Here is a 23306-nt window from a genome sequence, read left to right as displayed (position 1 = left end):
ACCTGAAGATCATGATTAGTTGATTATTGGAGTCAGATGTGTTATCTGGGACAAAAGTGTGACACTAATCAGGCTCCCGAGGACTGGAGTTGCCCATTCCTGATGTAGATGCTGAAAGTAAACAGCAGCATAGTAGGTCAATTTCCACAACAATAGCAGTGAAGCGCAACTTCTCCGCTGTTTTGGTCCTGCACACATACTGAGTGAAAGTGAAGTTGTGCATCTCACTCACCCCAATATCTGCAGTGCTGCTCATGGCAACATTTCACAGAGTCTACCTTCAAAATGTTTTTGTGCCTGTGCATACTCCTATCTAATGGACTGGAAATAAAACAACAACCGTACATCGTATCTCAATAGGTTCATTGTACTCTGTAGCATCCATATAATATGCCAAACAAAACATTTACATCCCCCTGAACCCATTTTATTTATATAAAGAATGTACAGGGACAGTTTTGCAAGTTCCTTCACAAAAATGAAAATAGTGTGCTCTCATGGGAATATATATAGAAGGCCTTTATTTCATAGTAAAAAGCAGATTAGTATTCACAACTCTGACTGAAGGCATAGCCTGACAGAGAGCATCTACTACATTGTTTTAGATTATATTGTACATTATGTTCCAATGCACCACCAACCAAAAAGCAGTGTCTATTTTAAACTTAAAGGAGAAGTTTCCTTTTTTTAGAACCAAATCACTATTTTTGATGCAAATGGCATGTTATAGAAGGGTCCAGGAACCTTTTTTGTGATTTCCCATGTTTTTGAGAAACTTACACTAAACAGCAAATCCCTTCCCCATTGTGTAGTATGGGGGCCCTGAAAAACATGAACAAATATGTCATTTTATTAGGTCTTTAGATATCGTGTCATTCAGAACTTTATCCACAACATATTGTTGCGACTCCAGCAATACCTCTGTCCATTCTACATGTAACTGCCAAAATAAAGGAACGTCTTGAGTAAACAAGAGATACAAAGTATAAAAGGGAGGAGAGAGGGCCCTGGGAGAGGGGTGCCAGGAAAAGCCTGAAGAATTTTGGCTTGGCACCTAAAACACTCAAACTTTTATAGATGCATAATTGAGAGCATCCCGTTGGGCTGTATCAATGCCTGGTATGGCAACTGCACCACCCGCAACCGCAGGGCTCTCCAGAGGGTGGTGTGCTCTGCCCAACGCATCACCGGGGGCAAACTACCTGCCCTCCAGGACACCTACAGCACCCAGGAAGGCCAAAAAGATCTTCAAAGACATCAACCACCTGAGCCACGGCCTGTTCACCCCGCTATCATCCAGAAGACGAGGTCAGTACAGGTGCATCAAAGCTGGGACCTGATATTAGCTGTTTTTCAGTCCATCACTAGCCGGCTTTCACCTGGTTACGCAAGCCTTCACCTTAGAGGCTGCTGCTCTATCTACAGACTTGGAATCACTGGCCCCTTCAATAATGGAACACTTGTCACTTTAATAACATTTACATACTGCTTTACTCTCTCATATGTATACTGTATTCTATTATATTGTATTTTAGTCAATGCCACGCCTACATTGCTCGATCTAATATTTATAAATTCCATGATTTAACTTTTCGATGTTTGTATTGTTGTGAATCATTTTTAGATACTACTGCACTGTTGGAGCTAGGAGCACAATCATTTCGCTACACCCGCAATAACATCTGCTAAATGTGTATGTGACCAATAAAATATGATATTGAAAGCATGGGGTGCTTCCACACAGGAAGTTCCAGACACTTGTAGAATCTATGCCAAAGAGTATAGAAGCTGTTCTGGCGGCTCGTGGTGGCCCAATGCCATATTAAGGTGCTTTATGTTGGTGTTTCCTTTATTTTGTCAGTTATGTAGCAGCAGGCTACACAGAAAATGGAACAGCTGGATAAGGGAAATGACTTGTGCAAGGTAATATAACATTGTGGATAAAGTTCAGAATGAACTAAAAGTACACATTTGGGTGTTTTTGGAGCCTTTGTTCCTGCTTTTTTAGGGACTGCATAACAAGGATGAGGAAGTGATTTGCCGTTTGTGTTAAGCTTCTCAAACGTGCAAAATCACAAAAAAGGTGTCTGTACTCTTCAAGAACATGCTATTTACATCAAAAATAGAGATTTGGTTGTAAAAAACTTAACTTGTCCTTTAAGTCATCTTCTGAGAATCAGGCACTTTCATGAAATTTGTGACGGTTCCTCAGGTGACTTTTAAGTAGCGGATTATTTCTAAAGCATCTGCCACAGAATTTGCACCGATACGGTTTCTCTCCGGAGTGAGTGGTCAGGTGTTGTGTCAGGTTGCCTGGGGTGGCAAAGCAATGTCCACAAACAGTGCACTTGAAAGGTCTCTCTCCTGTGTGAACCGCTGTGTGTCTGGTCAGTTCTTCCTTGCGCTTGAAGCTTTTGGGACACTGCTTGCAACCATGTGGTTTCTCACCTCTGTGAGTCCACATATGCGTTTCCAGTTGTGTCTTCTGGTCAAAGTCTTGCCCACAGTCCTTACACCGATATGATTTCTCCCCTGTGTGGAACTTCATATGTGCTTTCAAGTATCCATTACAAGTGAAACTTTCTCCACATTCTTTGCACTGAAATGGTTTCTCCCCAGTGTGCAGTCTCATATGCAATTTCATATATCCCTTAGTTTTGAAGCATTTTCCACATTCTTTGCATTGATACTGTTTCTCTCCTGTGTGAGACACCATGTGTGTTCTCAGATTAGCATCACTAGGGAAGCATTTGCCACAAACATTACAAGTACGTGTTGCTTTTATGTGGGTTTGCAGGTGATCTGTCAGACTTGCCATGGACTCAAAGACTTCTTCACACACACCGCACATTTTCGTATGCTTTGTGTGTACATTTTTCACATGGTTAACTAAAGGACCAATGTACACAAATGTACTTCCACACAACTTGCAACAATAAGGAGAAGCATTTGTGGTCACCCTGCCCCCAGCAACAGTATGGAAGCTTAGTTCTTTATTTGCCCATTTTCTGGATGATTCCAGTAGCTTTGACCCTGACGGTTGTCCCCCACTCTCCTCGTTGTCACTTCCGCTGTTTTCACTCTGAGCTGCAGAACAGCCTAGATATCCTTCTGATAGGGACTGAGAGGCACTGGTTGCTTCTGATACTGTGTAGTCCTCTCCATCAGGCTCAGTTTTGATCTCTTTAGGAATGAGGATGCATAACACATCATCCTCTTTGCTCTGGAAAGTGTGGCTTGAGAAATCCATTTGATAGGGCGGATAAGGTGGGTTACTGTCCCTCTCCTCACAGACAGTGAATATGGAGTCGTTGGTATCAGATTCTAGCCTTTCAAGCTCTTCCTCCTGATTTGTCCCGATTTCCTCTTGTTCATCTTTAATCTGTGTGGACTCTGGGTCCTTCTGCCCCAGATTGGGGCCCCACTTCTGCTCACCATGCTGCCGCTCAGGGGGAACCTCCTCTTCAGAGACTGGGAGCGTGAGCTGCTGGGGGTCTAGAAAAAAAGTGGGGAAAGGGATAAATATGTGATCAATACACATTAGTATTTTATTTATTTACTTTTTACCACTTTTATCTCCCCAATTTCGTGATATCCAAATTGGTAGCTACAGTCTTGTCCCATCGCAACTCCCGTACGGATTCAGGAGAGGCGAAGGTCAAGGAGCCATGCTTCCTCTGAAACACGACCCTGCCAAGCCGTACTGCTTCTTGACACACTGCATGTGCCCGGCCCGCCACAAGAGTCGCTAGTGCGAGATGGGACAAAGTCATCCCGGCCGGACGATGCAGGGCCAATTGTGGGCCGCCTCATGGGTCTCCTGGTTGTGGTCGGCTGCGACACAGCAGGGGATTGAACCCGGGTCTGTAGTGATGCCTTAGACAGCTGTGCCACTCAGGAGGCCCGATCAATACATATTTGAACAATTTTATGTAAATAACATAGGCCTATCCAGTGTTGTAGTACTCAAGTCCAGGACACAATTTTCATGAGTCAATGTTCATGAGTCAACATGCTAGCTACAACAGCAAATGTCAGATAGCTACTTTATTTGCTGCTAGCCTTACCAATGTGCAAGACAGTAAAAGCTATCCAGCTTTCCATGTTACAAAATGTATCATTGAGCACAAACAACCCAGTAAGCATGGACTGACGCCCACGTCTTCTGAATGTCTTTTTTGGGTCCCGGACTTGATTTCAATGTCCACGGACCAGCCCGTCTAAATCTGAACCAATCATAGACATCTATGTTTCACAAGTTGACAGTGTTACGCCCCTGAAAACAGGGGAGAAATAATCACGAGAGTGATACGGTGTTGTATTCTCAATTTAACGTTTAGTTGAATGAGTTTCACAAAAGTAACACATTACAAAACAACAGAAAAACCATTATACAAATAACACAGCAAAATATCTTATTAACAACGTACATGTTCAATCACAATCGACATAAAATGGCAGCTACTCTCAGTACGATGCTATTCTTCACTTCAACCGAGCAGGGCTAATATTACTCTCTTCAAACTTAACTCTAACTTCCTCAAAACGTTACTAAGACACACCTTAAACACTCTTGACATGTTAGTGAGTTATAACATTTAAATTACTATTTTTATCATCAATAAAGTACCTGAAAACATGGGAGAAATAATCACGAGAGTGATACGGTGTTGTATTCTCAATTTAACGTTTAGTTGAATGAGAAAAAGACCGCGATTTTCCCCAGGAATATGGGTGGAGACCAGAGCAATCGATCTCCGGCTCATAGATTAAGAGCATTTCGTAGATCACAGATGAACACTTTTAGGCACTACAAAATCAAGTAATCAATATAACGTTTACACATTACTCTCACAATTCATACCCTTTGACAGATTTGAACTTTAACACAATTATATGAATGTTATCAATCTTTATCAACTGATACTGAATGCATCTTTTTAACCTTAGATGTTTTAAGATCCTCACATACTATGAACTTACTAATACGTTTTAATGTATAACAGGCTATGACTATTTCCTTTAACCTGTCACAACAGCACAGTACAGCAGAGTACAATACATTACAGTAAATACAATTATGGTACAATACAGTAGAACACAGTAAAGTATAGTAGACTGTACTCTACTGAACTGTGCTGCTGAAACGTGTGAAACACAACTGAACGAATCATAGACGTCTAGGCTTTGGTCTGATCCGGACCGACCAAATGTGTACTTGTTTACGGTGGAGCTCATTAAAATAATACCCAGTTTTCTTCGTTTAAAAAAACCATTTTGGTCATTCAGCAGACGCTCTTATCCAAAGCAACTTACAGTCAGTGCATTAAACTAAGGTAGATAAACAACATATCACATTCATAGCAAGAAAAAAAATGATGTAACCGTTGCTAAGAATGTTATTGTAGTTGAAGTGGTCTGTGGGTTTATTCTGTAGGTTGGATTACTTTGAACATTATAGCGGCCATACTGCAGTCTTCAGTTTGGTCAGTTTCCCTATTTTAAGTGGATATATATATTTTTTTAATGTGACATAATGCTTTCTTCATTGACATGTATACACCTCATTTTCTAATATTGCTATGGGAACAGCCAAACAAAGGAAGTGATGGATTCGACTTCCGCTTTACTTCCCTAAACTTGCCAGGGTAAATTATTTGAAAAATAGTAAATTTACAGAGTATTAAAGCCAAGTAAACAAATATAAGTATAATTTTATTTCATTAAAGTTCGCTAACGTTAGCTAGACTTACTAGTAGGCGAGTTCTGTTGTAATAATAATGTTAGTTGTGTCAGAGTTAAGGCCCGGGCCATCCACCAAGCCAATAACTATAACGATAAACTAACTATAGGCTACATAACTATAAAACGCTGGTGAGCAGCCACACTTCACCGGTCAAGCAACTGATCAAGGCACCCTACTGCACGTTTACTATTAATAAGGTGGTACCAAGACCATTCATGAGGTCTCTAAAAAATACTTAATGTAGGCCTAATGAAAATAATACAGTAACTTGTATTTAAATGTAGCAATTCAACAACAAATGCCGTTTAGCCTGTGCATCTTTTACAGCATGTCATTGTGGTTTGCAAGGGATTTCCATTTTGATTATGGTTGTCATCCTGTGGGTCTTCTTTTTCACTGTGCTTCACTGTCCTGTGCAACTATTCGTTACATTTTCAGCAATTAACAAGAGCAAGCCTGCTTCTTTCCCCGAATAGGCTATTAGGCCTAGTAGAAAAAAAGTATAGAAATAAATGTCCTGTCGCTTTTGTAGCCTATAGCTTTTCCTGGGATTTCACAAGAAGAGGAATGGCTTTTTGCAGAGAGGCATGTGTAGCCTATAGTCTGTTGCGCACGGGAACAGCTGGAAGAGAGAGGCTGGTGATGTGTAGTATGAAGCTAAATATTATCTAGATATTAGGTCATTTATTAGCTAAATATTAGGGTTATAGGCCAAATATTTACCTGACAAAGTGCAAGAAAAATAAATGAACAGATTTTGAAATGGCAGATCTGTAGTCCGTTCCACCAGGTTGCGCTCTGTGGTCCCTAGGCATGCAAAGCTCCACTATTGATTAGGCCTAGGTTTTTAGTCAAGGAAATTATTATACCTGGGCTACATCAACAACAGTGCAGTGTCCATAGGATGTAAACTGCAATGATGTACCATAAAGTATGAAAATGTATCACTACCGTAAGTCGCTCTGGATAAGAGAATCTGTGAAATGACTCAGAAAATTCCTCAAATGACTCAAAAATAATAATGTAGGCTCATTTGAATAACTGCTTTTGTGATATAACTGCATAGGCCAACAGCCTAGACCTGATTATGCAACCATTTGGATCAGTGTGGGTCTATTCCAGTGGAGGCTACTCAGGGGAGGACGGTTCATAGTAATGGCTGGAATGAAGTCAATGGAATGGTATCAACCACCATATGTTTGATACCATTCCATAGACTCCATTCCAGCCATTATTATGAGCCTTCCTCCCCTCAGCAGCCTCCACTGGTCAATTCTCGACAGTTTAGAAGGTCCAGAAAGGTAGATTAGCAGGCCACTCATATGGCTTCTTGCTGCACTAGCATAACAGGTAGTCAGCCTGCCACACAGTCTCCTCGTGGAGTGCAATGTAATCAGCCACAATCGGTGTCCAAAAATGCAGATTACAGATTGTTATGACAACTTGAAATCTGCCCTAATTAAATCGGCCATTTCGATTAATCGGTCGACCTCTACTACATACCACAACAGACCGATGCTGGCACTAAAACCACACTGATTGAGCTGTATTCCGCCATAAGCAAACAGGAAAACACTCATCCAGAGGCAGCGCTCCTAGAGGCCGGGGACTTTAATGCAGGGAAACTTAAATCAGTTTCACCTCATTTCTATCAGCATGTTAAATGTGCAACCAGAGAAAAAAATATAAAAAAATATATAAATATCTGGACCACCTTTACTCCACACACAGAGACGAGTACAAAGCTCTCCCTCACCCTCCATTTGGCAAATCTGACCAGAATTCTATCCTCCTGATTCCTGCCTATAAGCAAAAATTAAAGCAGGAAGCACCCGTGACTCGCTCAATACGGAAGTGGTCAGATGATGCAAATGCTACACTACAGGACTGTTTTGCTAGCACAGACTGGAGCATGTTCTGGGATTCCTCCGATGGGATTGAGGAGTACACTACATCAGTCAACGGCTACATCAATAAGTGAATTGATGACGTCGTCCCCACAGAGACTGTAAATACATACCCCAACCAAGCCATGGATTACAGGCAACATTCGCACTGAGCTAAAAGGTAGAGCTGCCGCTTTCAAGGAGCGGGAAGCTTATAAGAAATCCCGCTATGCCCTCCGACGAACCATCAAACAGGCAATGCGTCAATACAGGACTAAGATCGAATCGTACCACACCGGCTCTGATGCTGGTCAGATGAGGCAGGGTAACCTAACTAAATGACTATTTATTCATTATTTTATTTAACAAGGCAAGACAGTTAAGACAAATTCTTATTTAAAATGGACGGCCTAGGAACAGTGGTTAACTGCCTTGTTCAGGGGCAGAATGACAACCTTTCATTCACTGGACCAACGCTCTAACCTCTAGGCTACCTGCCTGACTACCGACCCGTAGCACTCACGTCTGTAGCCATGTAATGCTTTGAAAGGCTGGTCATGGCTCACATAAACACCATTATGCCAGAAACTCTAGACCCACTCAAATTTGCATACCGCAACAACAGAACCACAGATGATGCAATCTCTATTGCACTCCACACTGCCCTTTCACACCTGGACAAAAGGAACACCTATGTGAGAATGCTATTCATTGACTACAGCTCAGTGTTCAACACCATAGTGCCCTCAAAGCTCATCACTAAGCTAAGGACCCTGGGACTAAACACCTCCCTCTGCAACTTCCTGACAGGCCGCCCATAGGTGGTAAGGGTAGGTAACAACACATCCGCCACGCTGATCCTCAACACAGGGGCCCCTCAGGGGTGCGTGCTCAGTCCCCTCCTGTACTCCCTGTTCACCCACGACTGCATGGCCAGGCATGACTCCAACACCATCATTACGTTTGCAGATGACACAACAGTGGTAGTCCTGATCACTGACGACGATGAGACAACCTAGGGAGGTCAGAGACCTGACCGTGTGGTGCCAGAATAACAACCTATCCCTCAACGTAACCAAGACTAAGGAGATGATTTTTGACTACAGGAAACGGAGGATCAAGCACGCCCTCATTCTCATCGACAGGGCTGCAGGTTGAGAGCTTCAAGTTCCTTGGTGTCCACATCACCAACAAACTAACATGGTCCAAGCACACAAAGACAGTCGTGAAGAGGGCACGACAAAACCTATTCCCCCTCAGGAGACTGAAAAGATTTGGCATGGATCCTCAGATCCTCAAAAGGTTTTACAGCTGCACAATCGAGACCCTCCTGATGGGTTGCTTCACTGCCTGGTATGGCAACTGCTCGGCCTCTGACCGCAAGGCACCACAAGGGGTAGTGTGTATGGCCCAGTACATTGGGGCCAAGCTTCCTGCCATCCAGGACCTCTATACCAGGGTGTGTTAGAGGAAGGCCCGAAAAATTGTCAAAGACTCCAGCTAACCCAGTCATAGACTGTTCTCTCTACTACCGCATGGCAAGTGGTACCGGAGCGCCAAGCCTAGGTCCAAGAGACTTCTAAACAGCTTCTACCCCCAAGCCATAAGACTCCCGAACAGCTAATCAAATGGCTACACAGATAATTTGCATTGCCCTGCCCCCCCCCCTCCCACGCTGCTGCTACTCTCTGTTACTATCTATGCATAGTCACTTTAATAACTCTACCTACATGTACACACATATTACCTCGACACCGGTGCCCCCGCACATTGACTCTTACCGGCACCCTCTGTATATAACCTCCACATTGACTCTTACCGGTACCCTCTGTATATAGCCTCCACATTGACTCTTACCGGCACCCTCTGTATATAACCTCCACATTGACTCTTACCGGCACCCTCTGTATATAGCCTCCACATTGACTCTTACCGGCACCCTCTGTATATAACCTCCACATTGACTCTTACCGGCACCCTCTGTATATAACCTCCACATTGACTCTTACCGGCACCCTCTGTATATAACCTCCACATTGACTCTTACCGGCACCCTCTGTATATAGCCTCCACATTGACTCTTACCGGCACCCTCTGTATATAGCCTCCACATTGACTCTTACCGGCACCCTCTGTATATAGCCTCCACATTGACTCTTACCGGCACCCTCTGTATATAACCTCCACATTAACTCTTACCGGCACCCTCTGTATATAGCCTCCACATAGACTCTGTACCAGTACCCCCTGTATATAACCTCCACATTGACTCTTACCGGCACCCTCTCTATATAACCTCCACATTGACTCTTACCGGTACCCTCTGTATATAACCTCCCCATTGACTCTTACCGGTACCCTCTGTATATAGCCTCCAAATTGACTCTGTACGGGTACCCCCTGTATATAACCTCCGCATTGACTCTTACCGACACCCTCTGTATATAGCCTCCACATTGACTCTTACCGGTACCCTCTGTATATAACCTCCACATTGACTCTTACCGGCACCCTCTGTATATAGCCTCCACATTGACTCTTACCGGTACCCTCTGTATATAGCCCCGCTATTGTTATTTACCACTGGAAATTTGTGGAAATTAATATTTGTGTCATTCAAAACTTTTGGCCACGACTGTACACTATGTGTGCTCCCAAAGTTGTCCCCGAGTACTACCTAAAGCTACAATATCGTTTCAGTTTTTTTAGGGACAAAAAAATGTTAGACCGCTGCGCCACTCGGGAGCCTAAGGCACTGCATCTCAGTGCTAGAGGCGTCACTACAGACCCTGGTTTGATTCCAGGGTGTATCACATCCGGCCGTGATTGGGAGTCCCATAGGGCAGCGCACAATTGGCCCAGAGTCGTTTGGGTTTGGCCGGGGTAGGCCGTCATTGTAAATAAGACTTTGTTCTTAACTGACTTGTCTAGTTAAATAAAGGTTAATTAAATAATAAATAAATTCTACATAGGCAACAACATGTTATTATTGTTTTCTAGTGAGTACAAAACTCTATTCTAGGCTGTAAACTGTATGTCATTTGATTAATTGCTCAAAAGCTTGGTGTTTTCAATGCGTATTCATTGAAAATAATGAAATAACTGATTGTGGACTACAGGAAAAGGAGGACCGAGCACGTCCCATTCTCACCGACAGGGCTGTAGTGGAGCAGGTTGAGAGCTTCAAGTTCCTTGGTGTTCACATCAACAACAAACTAGAATGGTCCAAACACACCAAGACAGTCATGAAGAGGGCACGACAAAGCCTATTCCCCCTCAGGAAACTAAAAAGATTTGGCATGGGTCCTGAGATCCTCAAAAAGGTTCTACAGCTGCAACATCGAGAGCATCCTGGACTGGTTGTATCACTGCCTGGTACGGCAATTGCTCTGCCTCTGACCGCAAGGCACTACAGAGTGTAGTAAATACGGCCCAGTACATCACTGGGTCTGCCTGCCATCCAGGACCTCTACACCAGGCAGTGTCAGAGGAAGGTCCTAAAAATTGTTAAAGACCCCAGCCATAGACTGTTCTCTCTTCTACCGCATGGCAAGCGGTACCAGAGTGCCAAGTCTAGGATAAAAAGGCTTCTCAACAGTTTTTACCCCCAAGCCATAAGACTCCTGAACAGGTAATCAAATGGCTACCCGGACTATTTGCATTGTGTGCCCCCCCCCCCTCTTTTATGCTGCTGCTACTCTCTGTTTATCATATAGTCACTTTAACTATACATTCATGTACATACTACATCATTGGGCCGACCAACCAGTGCTCCCGCACATTGGCTAACCGGGCTATCTGCATTGTGTCCCACCACTCCCCAACCCCTCTTGTAAGCTACTGCTACTCTCTGTTCATCATATATGCATAGTCACTTTAACCATATCTACATGTACATATTACCTCAATCAGCCTGACTAACCAGTGTCTGTGTATAGCCTTGCTACTTTTATAGCCTCACTACTGTATATAGCCTGTCTTTTTACTGTTGTTGTATTCCTTTACTTAACTATTGTTCACCTAATACATTTTTTGCACTACTGGACTTGATCTTGCCTGCCTGATTGGGCAACCATTTTAATCAGTTATGGGGTTTTTCTAGGCAGTATAGCCTACAAGGTCCAAGCATATTAGCAGGACAGTAATATTATGTATTTTGTCATGATGTATCAGCTTACAGAAGCATGCTAATGCAGGGATTTGTAGTGGCGCGCATATTAATTATTTTTATGCGCTAGCACAGATGAAGTTGTAGCAATAGTTTCCATGTTTGGCTTCAGTGTTTAAAAAGCGTGAAAGAAAAAATGAAGTGGATATAAGTGAATGCATGTACATTTAAAAGCTGTAAGATACATATTTTCAACGTCTGTAAAATGTATTTTCAACCTCTTTAAAATATATGTTTTTAACGTCCATAAATTAAGTCGTTCTCCAGGAAAATTACGTTAAGTGTTTTCAACATCCGGAGAATACAGATTTTCAACTTTCATTCATAACAAATGTTTTACCTATTTCGATGTCTGGAAAAGACGTACAGAATAAGCATTTTCAACATCATTTTGCTCACTGTGAAGGGCATCGCGACTCGATCATAATTAAAGGCCCTGGACTTGGTTGATAGGGTCTTGGGATTCGACTCGTTTACTACATTACTGGGCCTATTCATAGTCCTTTGAAACTCATGCAATACAATTTGTTTTGTTTACAGTATGTTTAGCTAGTTAGTTTACAGTTGGATACATCCCCAAATACCGCTGATTCAAGTTAGCGAATTCAAGTACAACAATGCAAGTAGTGGGTCTTTATATCATTAACTAACCACCCGATTCGTTTGATTTAAATCGAAACAAACCTGTTCTGTGCAGTTTGAAATCCAGCAGCCGTCGAAGACGTTCGTTCTCCTCCTTTGAACGAGAGATTTCTTCCTGGTATTCTGTTATTGTTCTCTCTACCACCCCGGCTATCTCCACAGCCACCGCTGTTAGCCGTTCAGTTATATACACACTGAACAATGCCAGTTTAGACATTTTGAGAGGTATGAACGTCGAGATTTCTTTGTGTTTTGCTAGCTACTTATTTTTTCACCACAGGCAGAAAATGTATTCCAGATGATGATAATGGTGCTGCTATTTTCCACAACCCTCCGCTGCTTCCGGTTCCAGCTTGTGTTCAGGAAGTTGGGTGTTTGACAGCTGATACAGAAAATAGATCACGGGGACCGCTTTCAAATAAACAAATAAATAAAGGATAAATACTCAGTCATCTTTACAAGCCTGTAACCCAATACACTATGTCAAGGCAATCCAACCGAACCACAGACAGCAAAAAGATGGTAAGAAGTCGCGTTCTGCTTAGCACTCGGGCTACTCAATGAATGCTAGGTAGTTAGTAAACAAGCTAACGCTAGGTGGCTAATTTAGACGACAAGCTGCCTTTTATTAACCTCCAAAAACACGTTATTATGTTGATCTGATAATGCGTGTTTTGATAAGGTATTAAGGACATATTAGCTTAGCTGTAGTGCAATTTAGATATTACGTGAGAAATCAATGAATGACAAATACAGGAAGCTACCCTGCTAGCTAGTCAGCTAGTATTTCATTAGCTAGCTAGTGAGATGGCAGACACGCTCAGTCACTGCAAATTAGCTAGCTACCAAAATGACAGTAAGTGTTAGAAAAAAATGACTATTCAGGCGTAGCTACCTTTTGCATTTGCTAAGCATATTAACTATTACCCTGGCATGGATGGCAATTGTAAAGTCATAATATGTCGTATGATATTGGTACTTGTCTTTATGGTAGGTACCTGAAGTCTACATAATTTAGTCAGGCTGGATTAATTTATGAAAGTGCTGCATCTGCAATACAATAAATGATTCACTGTCTTTGAATCAATAAAAGATGTCTGTTGTTTTGAAGTTGTTACACCAGGGGGTGCTGACAGTTACGTTTTTATTTCTCCCTTTTCCTGTCTCTCTTCCTCTCTTGTAGAACGCAGAGTTGTTCACACTGACATACGGGGCCCTGGTAACCCAGCTGTGTAAGGACTATGAGAATGACGAGGAGGTCAACAAACAGCTGGATAAGATGTGAGTCTCTTCTCAACGAACTCTCTCACTTATACGTGATCAATGAAAGGAAACAGGGAGAACAATTGAGGCGTGTGTGTGAGAGAGAGAGAAGTGCGCTGTTTTGCTCTTGTAAATTCTGCCACTCCTCTGTGTTTCATTTTCAGTTTATCCTTTACTCTGCAAATGGACAAAGTGGTGCTAGCGCTTTCTGCCTCTGATGTTTCCCACCAACCTATACCACACGGGCAAATTCTCCATCCCTCTAAAACTTGACACCAGTAGACTAGTGATTTAATGTGTGTGTGTGTGAGATGTAACAGGTGGTCCACAACCAGGGCAGTAATCACCTTTCACACATCCATGTTAGGAGTCTTCTTCGCTTTCCAACCGTCTCCTGGAATTCACTGGCTCCATCCCCTTCTCTTTTGAGGAACAGACAAATGAAAATCAATTTGAAAGGGGGAAAAGGGGATGGTGTACCCATTGTGAATAATTGTGCTGTCTAGTAAAGGTCTATGCTGGCTTAGAAACCTTTTAAAGGTGTAGTTAACTTTTCCAAAGTAATAAAATGGCAAAGTAATATTTTAAGTCTGAGAGGCTGAGAGATGGAACTTGTGTGATATGGCCTGTGAAGGTATTCTGCTCTTGGCTTAACTAATATACCTACTGTAGTATGGTCTGCCCCAAATATGGTTAATTCGGGTGATGATCTCATCTGACTCCTTTAGGGTCCAGATGCTTCTCTATTGCTCTCTATATCTCCCTCTTTCTTTCAGCTCTGTGTTGAGGTCTGACTAAGCCAGTGTACATGTCTGAAATCTTTACCGGAGATGTGGAATCGCTGCTCTGAAGTGGTCACTTTTAATAATGTTTACATATTTTTGCTTTACTCATCTCATATGTGTATATACTGCATTATAGTTTATTCCAGTCATCCTAATATTTATATATTCCTTCATTCCATTCTTTTACCTTTAGGTTGTGTGAATTATAGTTTATTCCGCTCATCCTAATATTTATATATTCCTTCATTCCATTCTTTTACCTTTAGGTTGTGTGAATTGTTAGATATTACTGCACTGTTGGAGCTAGAAACACAAACATTTCGCTTCACCCGCAAAAACATCTGCTAAACATGTGTATGTGACAAATAAAATTTGATTTGATTTGTATAGCATTTAGCACTCATTCTCCTTTACTCACTCTTTCCCCACTCTTTTGTTTTTTTCCAGGGGATACAATATCGGAGTGCGTCTCATCGAGGACTTCTTGGCACGCTCCAGCGTTGGGAGGTGTCAGGATTTCCGAGAAACAGCCGATGTCATTGCTAAGGTAGTGGGGACGTCCCCGAGCCAATCAGAGCGTGTCCTTGGAACGCTCCCAGAAAGGAGAGAGGAGAGTGGGAAGAGCGAGATGAAGAGAGAAAGGACAGGGAGAGAAAGAAAGAGAGGGACAAGGAAGAAGAGCGAGAGAGATTGAGATCTGGGAGAGAGAGAGAGCTGGTAAAAAGAGGGAGGGAGAGAAAGAGGTTGACTGTGAGTGAGTTAGAGAGCGAGAGAGTTGGCGACTGGAATTTGAACTCCAACCTGCAGTAGTCTGCATAGTTTCTGAGCTTTCATAAATCCTCTACTGCTTTTCATTTCTCTGCACTCAAGCAGGTAGGGAAGCATCCCAGCTATGTCACCGCAAAGCCAACTAGCCCCAGCCCCCGTGTGTGTGCTCATGTTCCCCACTGCTTTTTGTCTTTGCTATACGGTAGTCTAAGCCGCACGGTCAACCTACACCTAGGGTGAAACCCAACCCCTCGGCCAAATATATTAGTTCACACTGAAGGGATGACACCACACACACGCTTGTGCCTGTGACTATGTGGTCAGACAGTAGTTTGCTGTACATTACATTGGTAAACTGTTGAACAGCAGGCCCGATACCAAAACACTGTAGACTTTAAGCACAAAACCACTTCTCCCATCTTGTGGTTGAAATGCAATTAACCATGTAGAGCACTCTGTCTGTTCTAACAGTTCTGCTAAGTCGTTTCACAGGTGTAATCTTGCATTGTAGGCCTATGGTTCAGTTATATGGAAGGCAGTAGTATGGAATATTGGTCTAGATGATAAACTGTAAGCCTCAACTGCTGTTCAGACTTGCCAAGGTAATGAGCAACCTAGCTATCAGTGACCGGACATGTTCATGGAGACACACAGCAACTTAGCACTCTGGGCCCGGTTTCCCGATAGCAATGCAACTTAGCCTTAGAAGGGTTTTAACAATGCATCGTTCCTACAACGGCCGAAGATCCAAAATACTGACCACGGATCAGCTCGTAGAGATACAGCTTATGGCCGCAAATATTGAGGTGGCTTATTCTAATGATTATGTAGCCCATAGTCATCTCGTTTTTCATTTGAATCATCTTTTTATCCTTCGCTTGTTCAAAGACATTGGCAACTTTGTATTTGTAGTCGACTTCGTTACAAAGTTATCGGCGGTCGCAGAGAAACAGCTTGATTCTATGTTAAGCAGAGATATTCTGTGTATAAAGTGGTGTGGAAGGGCAGTCAAAGCATCTAACAATGCACTTAGCTGTTCTACGAGTGGTCTGAGGCAGTCGGTAAATAAAGAGTGTTTTCAACTGCAACTTTACTAATGATCGTTTTGATGTAACGATGCTCCCACAAAGGTTCTAACGAGGAACTTAACCTTAAGATGATTTTGGGACACCAGGCCTAAGGATGACGGAGCTAGAGACCAGTTGAAAATGTTCCCAGTTTATGCAGATTTCAGCGACGCGACTACACGACAGGGCAGCTCTCGCTAGCAGTCTTTGATATTGGCTAACAACCAGTGACTTGATCGCTGATTATCTCAACAAGGGGGAATTCTTGGTGAGGAAAGATTGTACACACCCTGGCTTGTTCAACCCTCTCTCAATATAAAGTGTAAGTGTCGGCATTCAGTGATTCATCTTGTAAGGGAGTGATGGTCTTTGTTCCATTATGAACACAGCACATGTAACACCATTGTAACATTAACAGCATTGTGATTGTATGTGTATTTCAACAGGTGGCGTTTAAGATGTACCTGGGCATCACCCCCAGTGTGACCAACTGGAGCCCGGCGGGAGATGAGTTCTCCCTCATCCTGGAGAGTAACCCCCTAGTGGACTTTGTAGAGCTGCCTGACAACCACAGCTCCTTGGTCTACTCCAACCTGCTGTGTGGGGTACTCCGAGGAGCTCTGGAGATGGTAAAGATAGAGCTTCTTTAGGCCTATTCACACTACTGAGACAAGCCTAACCGAGCCTGATATATAAAAATATCAGAGCACGGTAGTGTGAAAATTATATTTGCGTGATTTATGTTATGTTCATGTGTCATGACAATAGTTCTCTTTTTCCCCCTTCATTTCTAATACCTTCTCTCTCTTCCCCCTATACGGTGCAGATGGCAGTGGAGGTGAAGTTTCTAATATCTCCTCTCTCTTCCCCCTATAAGGTGCAGATGGCAGTGGAGGTGAAGTTTCTAATATCTCCTCCTCTCTCTTCCCCCTATAAGGTGCAGATGGCAGTGAAGGTGAAATTTCTAATATCTCCTTCTCTCTCTTCCCCCTATAAGGTGCAGATGGCAGTGGAGGTGAAGTTTCTAATATCTCCTTCTCTCTCTTCCCCCTATAAGGTGCAGATGGCAGTGAAGGTGAAGTTTCTAATATCTCCTTCTCTCTCTTCCCCCTATAAGGTGCAGATGGCAGTGGAGGTGAAGTTTCTAATATCTCCTCTCTCTTCCCCCTATAAGGTGCAGATGGCAGTGGAGGTGAAGTTTCTAATATCTCCTTCTCTCTCTTCCCCCTATAAGGTGCAGATGGCAGAGGAGGTGAAGTTTTCTAATATCTCCTTCTCTCTCTTCCCCCTATAAGGTGCAGATGGCAGTGGAGGTGAAGTTTCTAATATCTCCTTCTCTCTCTTCCCCCTATAAGGTGCAGATGGCAGTGGAGGTGAAGTTTCTAATACCTCCTCTCTCTTCCCCCTATAAGGTGCAGATGGCAGTGGAGGTGAAGTTTTTAATATCTCCTCTCTCTTCCCCCTATAAGGTGCAGATGGCAGTGGAGGTGAAGTTTCTAATATCTCCTTCTCTCTTTTCCCTCTATAAGGTGCAGATGGCAGTGGAGGTGAAGTTTTCTAATATCTCCTTCTCTCTCTTCCCCCTATAAGGTACAGATGGCAGTGGATGTGAAGTTTCTAATACCTCCTCTCTCTTCCCCCTATAAGGTGCAGATGGCAGTGGAGGTGAAGTTTTTAATATCTCCTTCTCTCTCTTCCCCCTATAAGGTGCAGATGGCAGTGGAGGTGAAGTTTCTAATATCTCCTTCTCTCTTTTCCCTCTATAAGGTGCAGATGGCAGTGGAGGTGAAGTTTTCTAATATCTCCTTCTCTCTCTTCCCCCTATAAGGTACAGATGGCAGTGGATGTGAAGTTTTCTCAGGACACCCTGAGAGGAGACAATGTCACAGAGATCCGCATGAAGTTCATCAAGAGGATGGAAGAGAACCTACCGGCCGGGGATGAGTGAGAGAAACACACAGAGAGTGAGTGAGAGAGAGAAACCTCCACCTCTCCTCTCGCTCTCCATCCATCCTGAATCTGATGTCACTCAGGGGGGTACGGAGAGAGAGGGCGAGAAAGAGGTATTGGGTAACCCTTCACTGAAAGAATGGAGACAAGGAAATTATGTCCTTGGGCATGTCTCAAATGTATTCTATCTTCCTCTCCTTGTCTCCTTTCCTTCATCTGCACCGTGTAAAGATAATGGATAGATAGATGAGAGTTCAACTCAGGGAAGGAGAGGACTTGGCCTTTGAGATTCACCGTTTGGTTTATGGAAGGACTTCTGCTGAAATATGATCCTTGACCTTTACTGTCTGCTCATATGACCCCTGACCTTTCCCCTTTAATCTCTGCTCCTGGGATGAGGAACTCCTTGGCCACTTCATCACATATGTTAATTTATGAGAAAAACGTTGTCCCTTAGATATTGTCTAGGCTTTTTGTCTAGTGAAAGTAGTCAGGAAAATTTCCTGGCCCATTACAAATGGAAATGTTTTTGATTTTAAATTCTGTTCATTTAATTTTCAATTTAGATCACTGAATGGAATGTGATGGTTTCACTACCAAGTCAATTGTGTTGTACACGGTGGACCAGATTTTGACATAAGTTTTGTTTTGACATTTAGTTTTTTAAATATAAGATCAGAGGTTCTGTTAATGTCTGTGTATAATATGTTTATTTGTTGTGTCTATGCATTAAATAAATAAAAAAGATACAGTCACATGTATGTTAATTTAAGTAGGCTGATCCTCAATCTGTTAAGTTTTATTCATGACATATTACAGCTAAAGCTGGTAGAAAACACATGTTGGATGTGTGCGTCCATGAGGGTACATAGTAGGATCTGTGTTCCATGTTAACCTGCTGCAGGTCTCTTCACACGTAATGAAGTGTCACACCCTTCCCCAGTGCACTGAGGCAGTTATTCCTCTGGAGCTGCTTAGTCCAGTCAAACAACAATTACACAGACCTAAAGGCTCAGATGTTTGTTCAGGCTTCATGGAAACAGTCAGGATGTGTGTGTGTGTGTGTCTGACAGCCATGTTTTAGGAACAGCCACTTAATAACAGGCTGTCTGGAACAGGGGTGTGAGTGAATGAGTGGGCGGGGTGTTTGGACAGGGCTAGCAGGGCAAGTTGTCATTAAAGACCAGAGGTCCATTCTGCCCGAAACTGACATCATCCAGGAGTCACCAACACAATCGCTTGTTGAGGCAAATCACTCACCTCGTCAATCACAGCAGAGCACACAGGGCTGGCCATACACACACACACACACACACACACAAATGTATTGTTCTGTGGTGTTCATACTGACAGAAACCACCAGAGGTCACTGTGGGCATTGCATTCCCCAACACTCACTCCAAAAACATTCCCTCTGCAGGTCACTCTCATTTTAAGAGTTTCCCCTTAGACACTGATCTAAGATCAATTTCTGTTAACCCCTTTAAATGGAGCTTATAAAGGCAGCTTTTACCTATAGCTTTGATTCATGTTTTTTTTATTTATTGAAAGATAGGGATGAGGTTTGAATATGTAGGTGAGAAGGTTACTCTGCACATAATGAGAATCAAATGAAATCTATGATAACAGTAAAGCAACCTTCCCACACACAGAAAGACCAATATTTATTCTACAATATTCCAAAATACTGTAGATAGTTCAAAATAGGTTTGATAGAATCAATGTGTGCTTTCCAACCTTCAGGGAAGGGGCTGTCCTTCATTACTAACTAAATAAATCCTATATCCACTCTCCCGCCTGGAATTGGAGACGTTAGAGAGGATAAACAGTGGAAAGTGGACACACTGTGAGGACTGTCAGTGTGAAGTAAGCCCCTCGTCCTCTGAAGAGCTCTTGCTCCAGTTTACACCCACATATATATACATTTTGTAGGTCTATAATGTGTGTATTGGATGGCGAGCAGGGAGGAAATGGTTTTGTGCAGACGTTCCATGTAAATCACTTGGCAGAATTAGAGCCGTGTACCAGGGGGATATACAGCTGGGATACTGTGGACTGTTGCTGTGAGAAAACCTGTATCACTCTTCCACATGCGCCCAGGAATTTAGGAGCGTGTGTGTGTGTATATACACACACACACACACACACACACACACACACACACACACACACACACACACACACACACACACACACACACACACACACACACACACACACACACACACACACACACACACACACACACACACACACACACAGGAGAGCACAGACTTGCACTCAGTGTACAGGAGCGTGCTCACAGACTTGCACTCAGGACACAGGAGCGTGCTCATAGACTTGCACTCAGGACACAGGAGCACAGACTTGCACTCAGGACACAGGAGCACAGACTTGCACTCAGTGTACAGGAGCGTGCTCACAGACTTGCACTCAGGACACAGGAGCGTGCTCACAGACTTGCACTCAGGACACAGGAGCACAGACTTGCACTCAGGACACAGGATCGTGCTCACAGACTTGCACTCAGGACACAGGAGCGTGCTCACAGACTTGCACTCAGGACACAGGAGCGTGCTCACAGACTTGCACTCAGGACACAGGAGCGTGCTCACAGACTTGCACTCAGGACACAGGAGCTCACACACACTCCTGTCCTCACTCTCTGACCCGAGCAACAATCAGATGTGTTACATCACTTTATCTTTGGTCGTTAGGGTCTGTAAAGCTCAGGGTAAGAACTGTGTATCTGAGATAAGAGTATCTCCCCCCCTTCTCTCTCTCTCTCTCTCTCTCTCTGTCTCTGTGGCTGTATGTCTTATGCTTGTTAAACAGCACAGAGAAACACATGCAGGATTGAGAGAGACGCCCCATCATTCATATCCCACACACACAATTTGTTCACGTGTTACACACTTAATTCTTCACGTAGCTCACTCTATTTTTCAATAAAACTTTACTATGACAGCCCCGGACAAACAAGCAGAAAATGTTGCAGACCTGAGATGATGCACCCCGATCTGCTTTAAACTGGCTAAACTTCCATAGGGTCTTTATAGGAAACACATGGAGAACAACATGCTATGACAGAAAAGGCCTCGCTAGCACATGGATGTCACTGTGCTGGCCTATATTATTGAATAGCCCATCCTTCCTCCACCAAACCTCCATTTTATATCTATCACGTCTTGTCTATCCCACCCTATCTATTCCACCCTGTCTATTCCACCCTGTCTATTCCACCCTGTCTATTCCACACTGTCTATCCCACCCTATCTATTCCATCCTATCTATTCCACCCTGTCTATTCCACCCTGTCTATTCCACCCTGTCTATCCCACCCTATCTATTCCATCCTGTCTATCCCACCCTATCTATTCCACCCTATCTATTTCATCCTATCTATTCCACCCTGTCTATTCCACCCTGTCTATTCCACCCTGTCTATCCCACCCTGTCTATTCCACCCTGTCTATTCCACCCTGTCTATCCCACCCTGTCTATTTCACCCTGTCTATATTCCACCCTGTCTATTCCACCCTGTCTATCCCACCCTGTCTATCCCACCCTGTCTATCCCACCATGTCTATCCCACCCTATCTATCCCACCATGTCTATCCCACCATGCCTATCCTATCCTGCCTATCCCACCCTGTCTAATCCACCCTGTCTATCCCACCATGCCTATCCTACCCTGTCTATCCCACTCTATCTATCCCACCCTGTCTATCCCACTCTATCTATCCTGCCCTGTCTATCCCACCCTATCTATCCCACCATGTCTATCCCACCCTGTCTATCCCACCATGTCTATCCCACCCTATATATTCCACCCTGTCTATCCCACCATGCCTATCCTATCCTGCCTATCCCACCCTGTCTAATCCACCCTGTCTATCCCACCATGCCTATCCTACCCTGTCTATCCCACCCTGTCTATCCCACTCTATCTATCCCACCCTGTCTATCCCACCCTATCTATCCTACCCTGTCTATCCCACTCTATCTATCCCACCCTGTCTATCCCACTCTATCTATCCTACCCTGTCTATCCCACCCTATCTAACCCACCCTGTCTATCCCACCCTGTCTATTCCACCCTGTCTATCCCACTCTATCTATCCCACCATGCCTATCCTACCCTTTCTATTCCACCCTGTCTATCCCACCATGCCTATCCTACCCTGTCTATCCCACCCTGTCTATCCCACTCTATCTATCCCACCCTGTCTATCCCACCCTATCTATCCTACCCTGTCTATCCCACTCTATCTATCCCACCCTGTCTATCCCACTCTATCTATCCTACCCTGTCTATCCCACCCTATCTATCCCACCATGTCTATCCCACCCTGTCTATCCCACCATGTCTATCCCACCCTATCTATCCCACCATGTCTATCCCACCCTATCTATCCTACCCTGTCTATCCCACCCTATCTATCCCACCATGTCTATCCCACCATGTCTATCCCACCCTGTCTATCCCACCCTATCTATCCCACCATGTCTATCCCACCCTATCTATTCCACCCTGTCTATCCCACCCTGTCTATTCCACCCTGTCTATCCCACCCTATCTATTCTGTCCTGTCTATTCCACCCTGTCTATTCCACCCTGTCTATCCCACCCTATCTATTCCTCCCTGTCTATCCCACCCTATCTATCCGTCCTGTCTATTCCACCCTGTCTATTCCACCCTGTCTATTCCACCCTGTCTATTCCACCCTGTCTATCCCACCCTGTCTATTCCACCCTGTCTATTCCACCCTGTCTATTCCACCCTGTCTTTTCCACCCTGTCTATTCCACCCGATCTATTCCGTCTTGTCTATCCCACCCTATCTATTCCATCCTGTCTATCCCACCATGCCTATCCTACCCTGTCTATTCCACCTTGTCTATCCCACCCTATCTATTCCACCCTGTCTATCCCACCATGTCTAGCCTACCCTGTCTATCCCACCCTATATATTCCACCCTGTGGATCCTACCCTGTCTATCCCAACCTATATATTCCACCCTGTCTAT

General features: G+C 43.7%; 2 protein-coding genes across 3 annotated transcripts; one reads left to right on the top strand and one right to left on the bottom strand.

Moving 5' to 3' along the window:
• Positions 1-405: 405 nt before the first annotated feature.
• On the bottom strand, positions 406-12681 carry LOC109907276 (gastrula zinc finger protein XlCGF28.1-like). Of its 2 annotated transcripts, none has more exons than XM_020505152.2 (2): positions 12485-12681; positions 406-3495 (listed from the first exon to the last, which is right to left on the bottom strand). In XM_020505152.2, the coding sequence occupies exons 1-2, from the start codon at positions 12657-12659 to the stop codon at positions 2177-2179; spliced, it is 1494 nt and encodes a 497-aa protein (XP_020360741.1). In that variant the 5' UTR covers positions 12660-12681; the 3' UTR covers positions 406-2176. The 2 variants fall into 2 exon arrangements, with proteins under 2 accessions (XP_020360741.1, XP_031649013.1); XM_031793153.1 differs by lacking the exon at positions 12485-12681 and adding an exon at positions 4631-4694.
• Positions 12559-19047, top strand: LOC109907277 (trafficking protein particle complex subunit 3). Its single transcript, XM_031793154.1, has 5 exons — positions 12559-12964; positions 13626-13723; positions 14938-15037; positions 16772-16954; positions 18154-19047. Exons 1-5 carry the CDS (start codon positions 12923-12925, stop codon positions 18271-18273), a joined length of 543 nt encoding a protein of 180 aa, XP_031649014.1. The 5' UTR covers positions 12559-12922; the 3' UTR covers positions 18274-19047.
• The last annotated feature ends 4259 nt before the right edge of the window (positions 19048-23306 follow it).

This window comes from Oncorhynchus kisutch, linkage group LG17, assembly GCF_002021735.2.
Source record: "Oncorhynchus kisutch isolate 150728-3 linkage group LG17, Okis_V2, whole genome shotgun sequence".
Classification (NCBI taxonomy): Eukaryota; Metazoa; Chordata; class Actinopteri; order Salmoniformes; family Salmonidae; genus Oncorhynchus; species Oncorhynchus kisutch.
Note: the sequence above shows the minus strand (reverse complement) of the source record. Positions and strands in the feature narration are given on the sequence as shown.

Coding starts and splice junctions, on each gene's coding strand:
- LOC109907276 (XM_020505152.2), bottom strand. CDS start 12,659: ATGTCTAAACTGGCATTGTTCAGTGTGTATATAACTGAACGGCTAACA. Junction 3,496..12,484: donor TTTCAAACTGCACAGAACAG/GTTTGTTTCGAT, acceptor CTTTTTTTCTAG/ACCCCCAGCAGCTCACGCTC.
- LOC109907277 (XM_031793154.1), top strand. CDS start 12,923: ATGTCAAGGCAATCCAACCGAACCACAGACAGCAAAAAGATG. Junction 13,724..14,937: donor AACAAACAGCTGGATAAGAT/GTGAGTCTCTTC, acceptor GTTTTTTTCCAG/GGGATACAATATCGGAGTGC. Junction 16,955..18,153: donor TCCGAGGAGCTCTGGAGATG/GTAAAGATAGAG, acceptor TCCCCCTATAAG/GTACAGATGGCAGTGGATGT.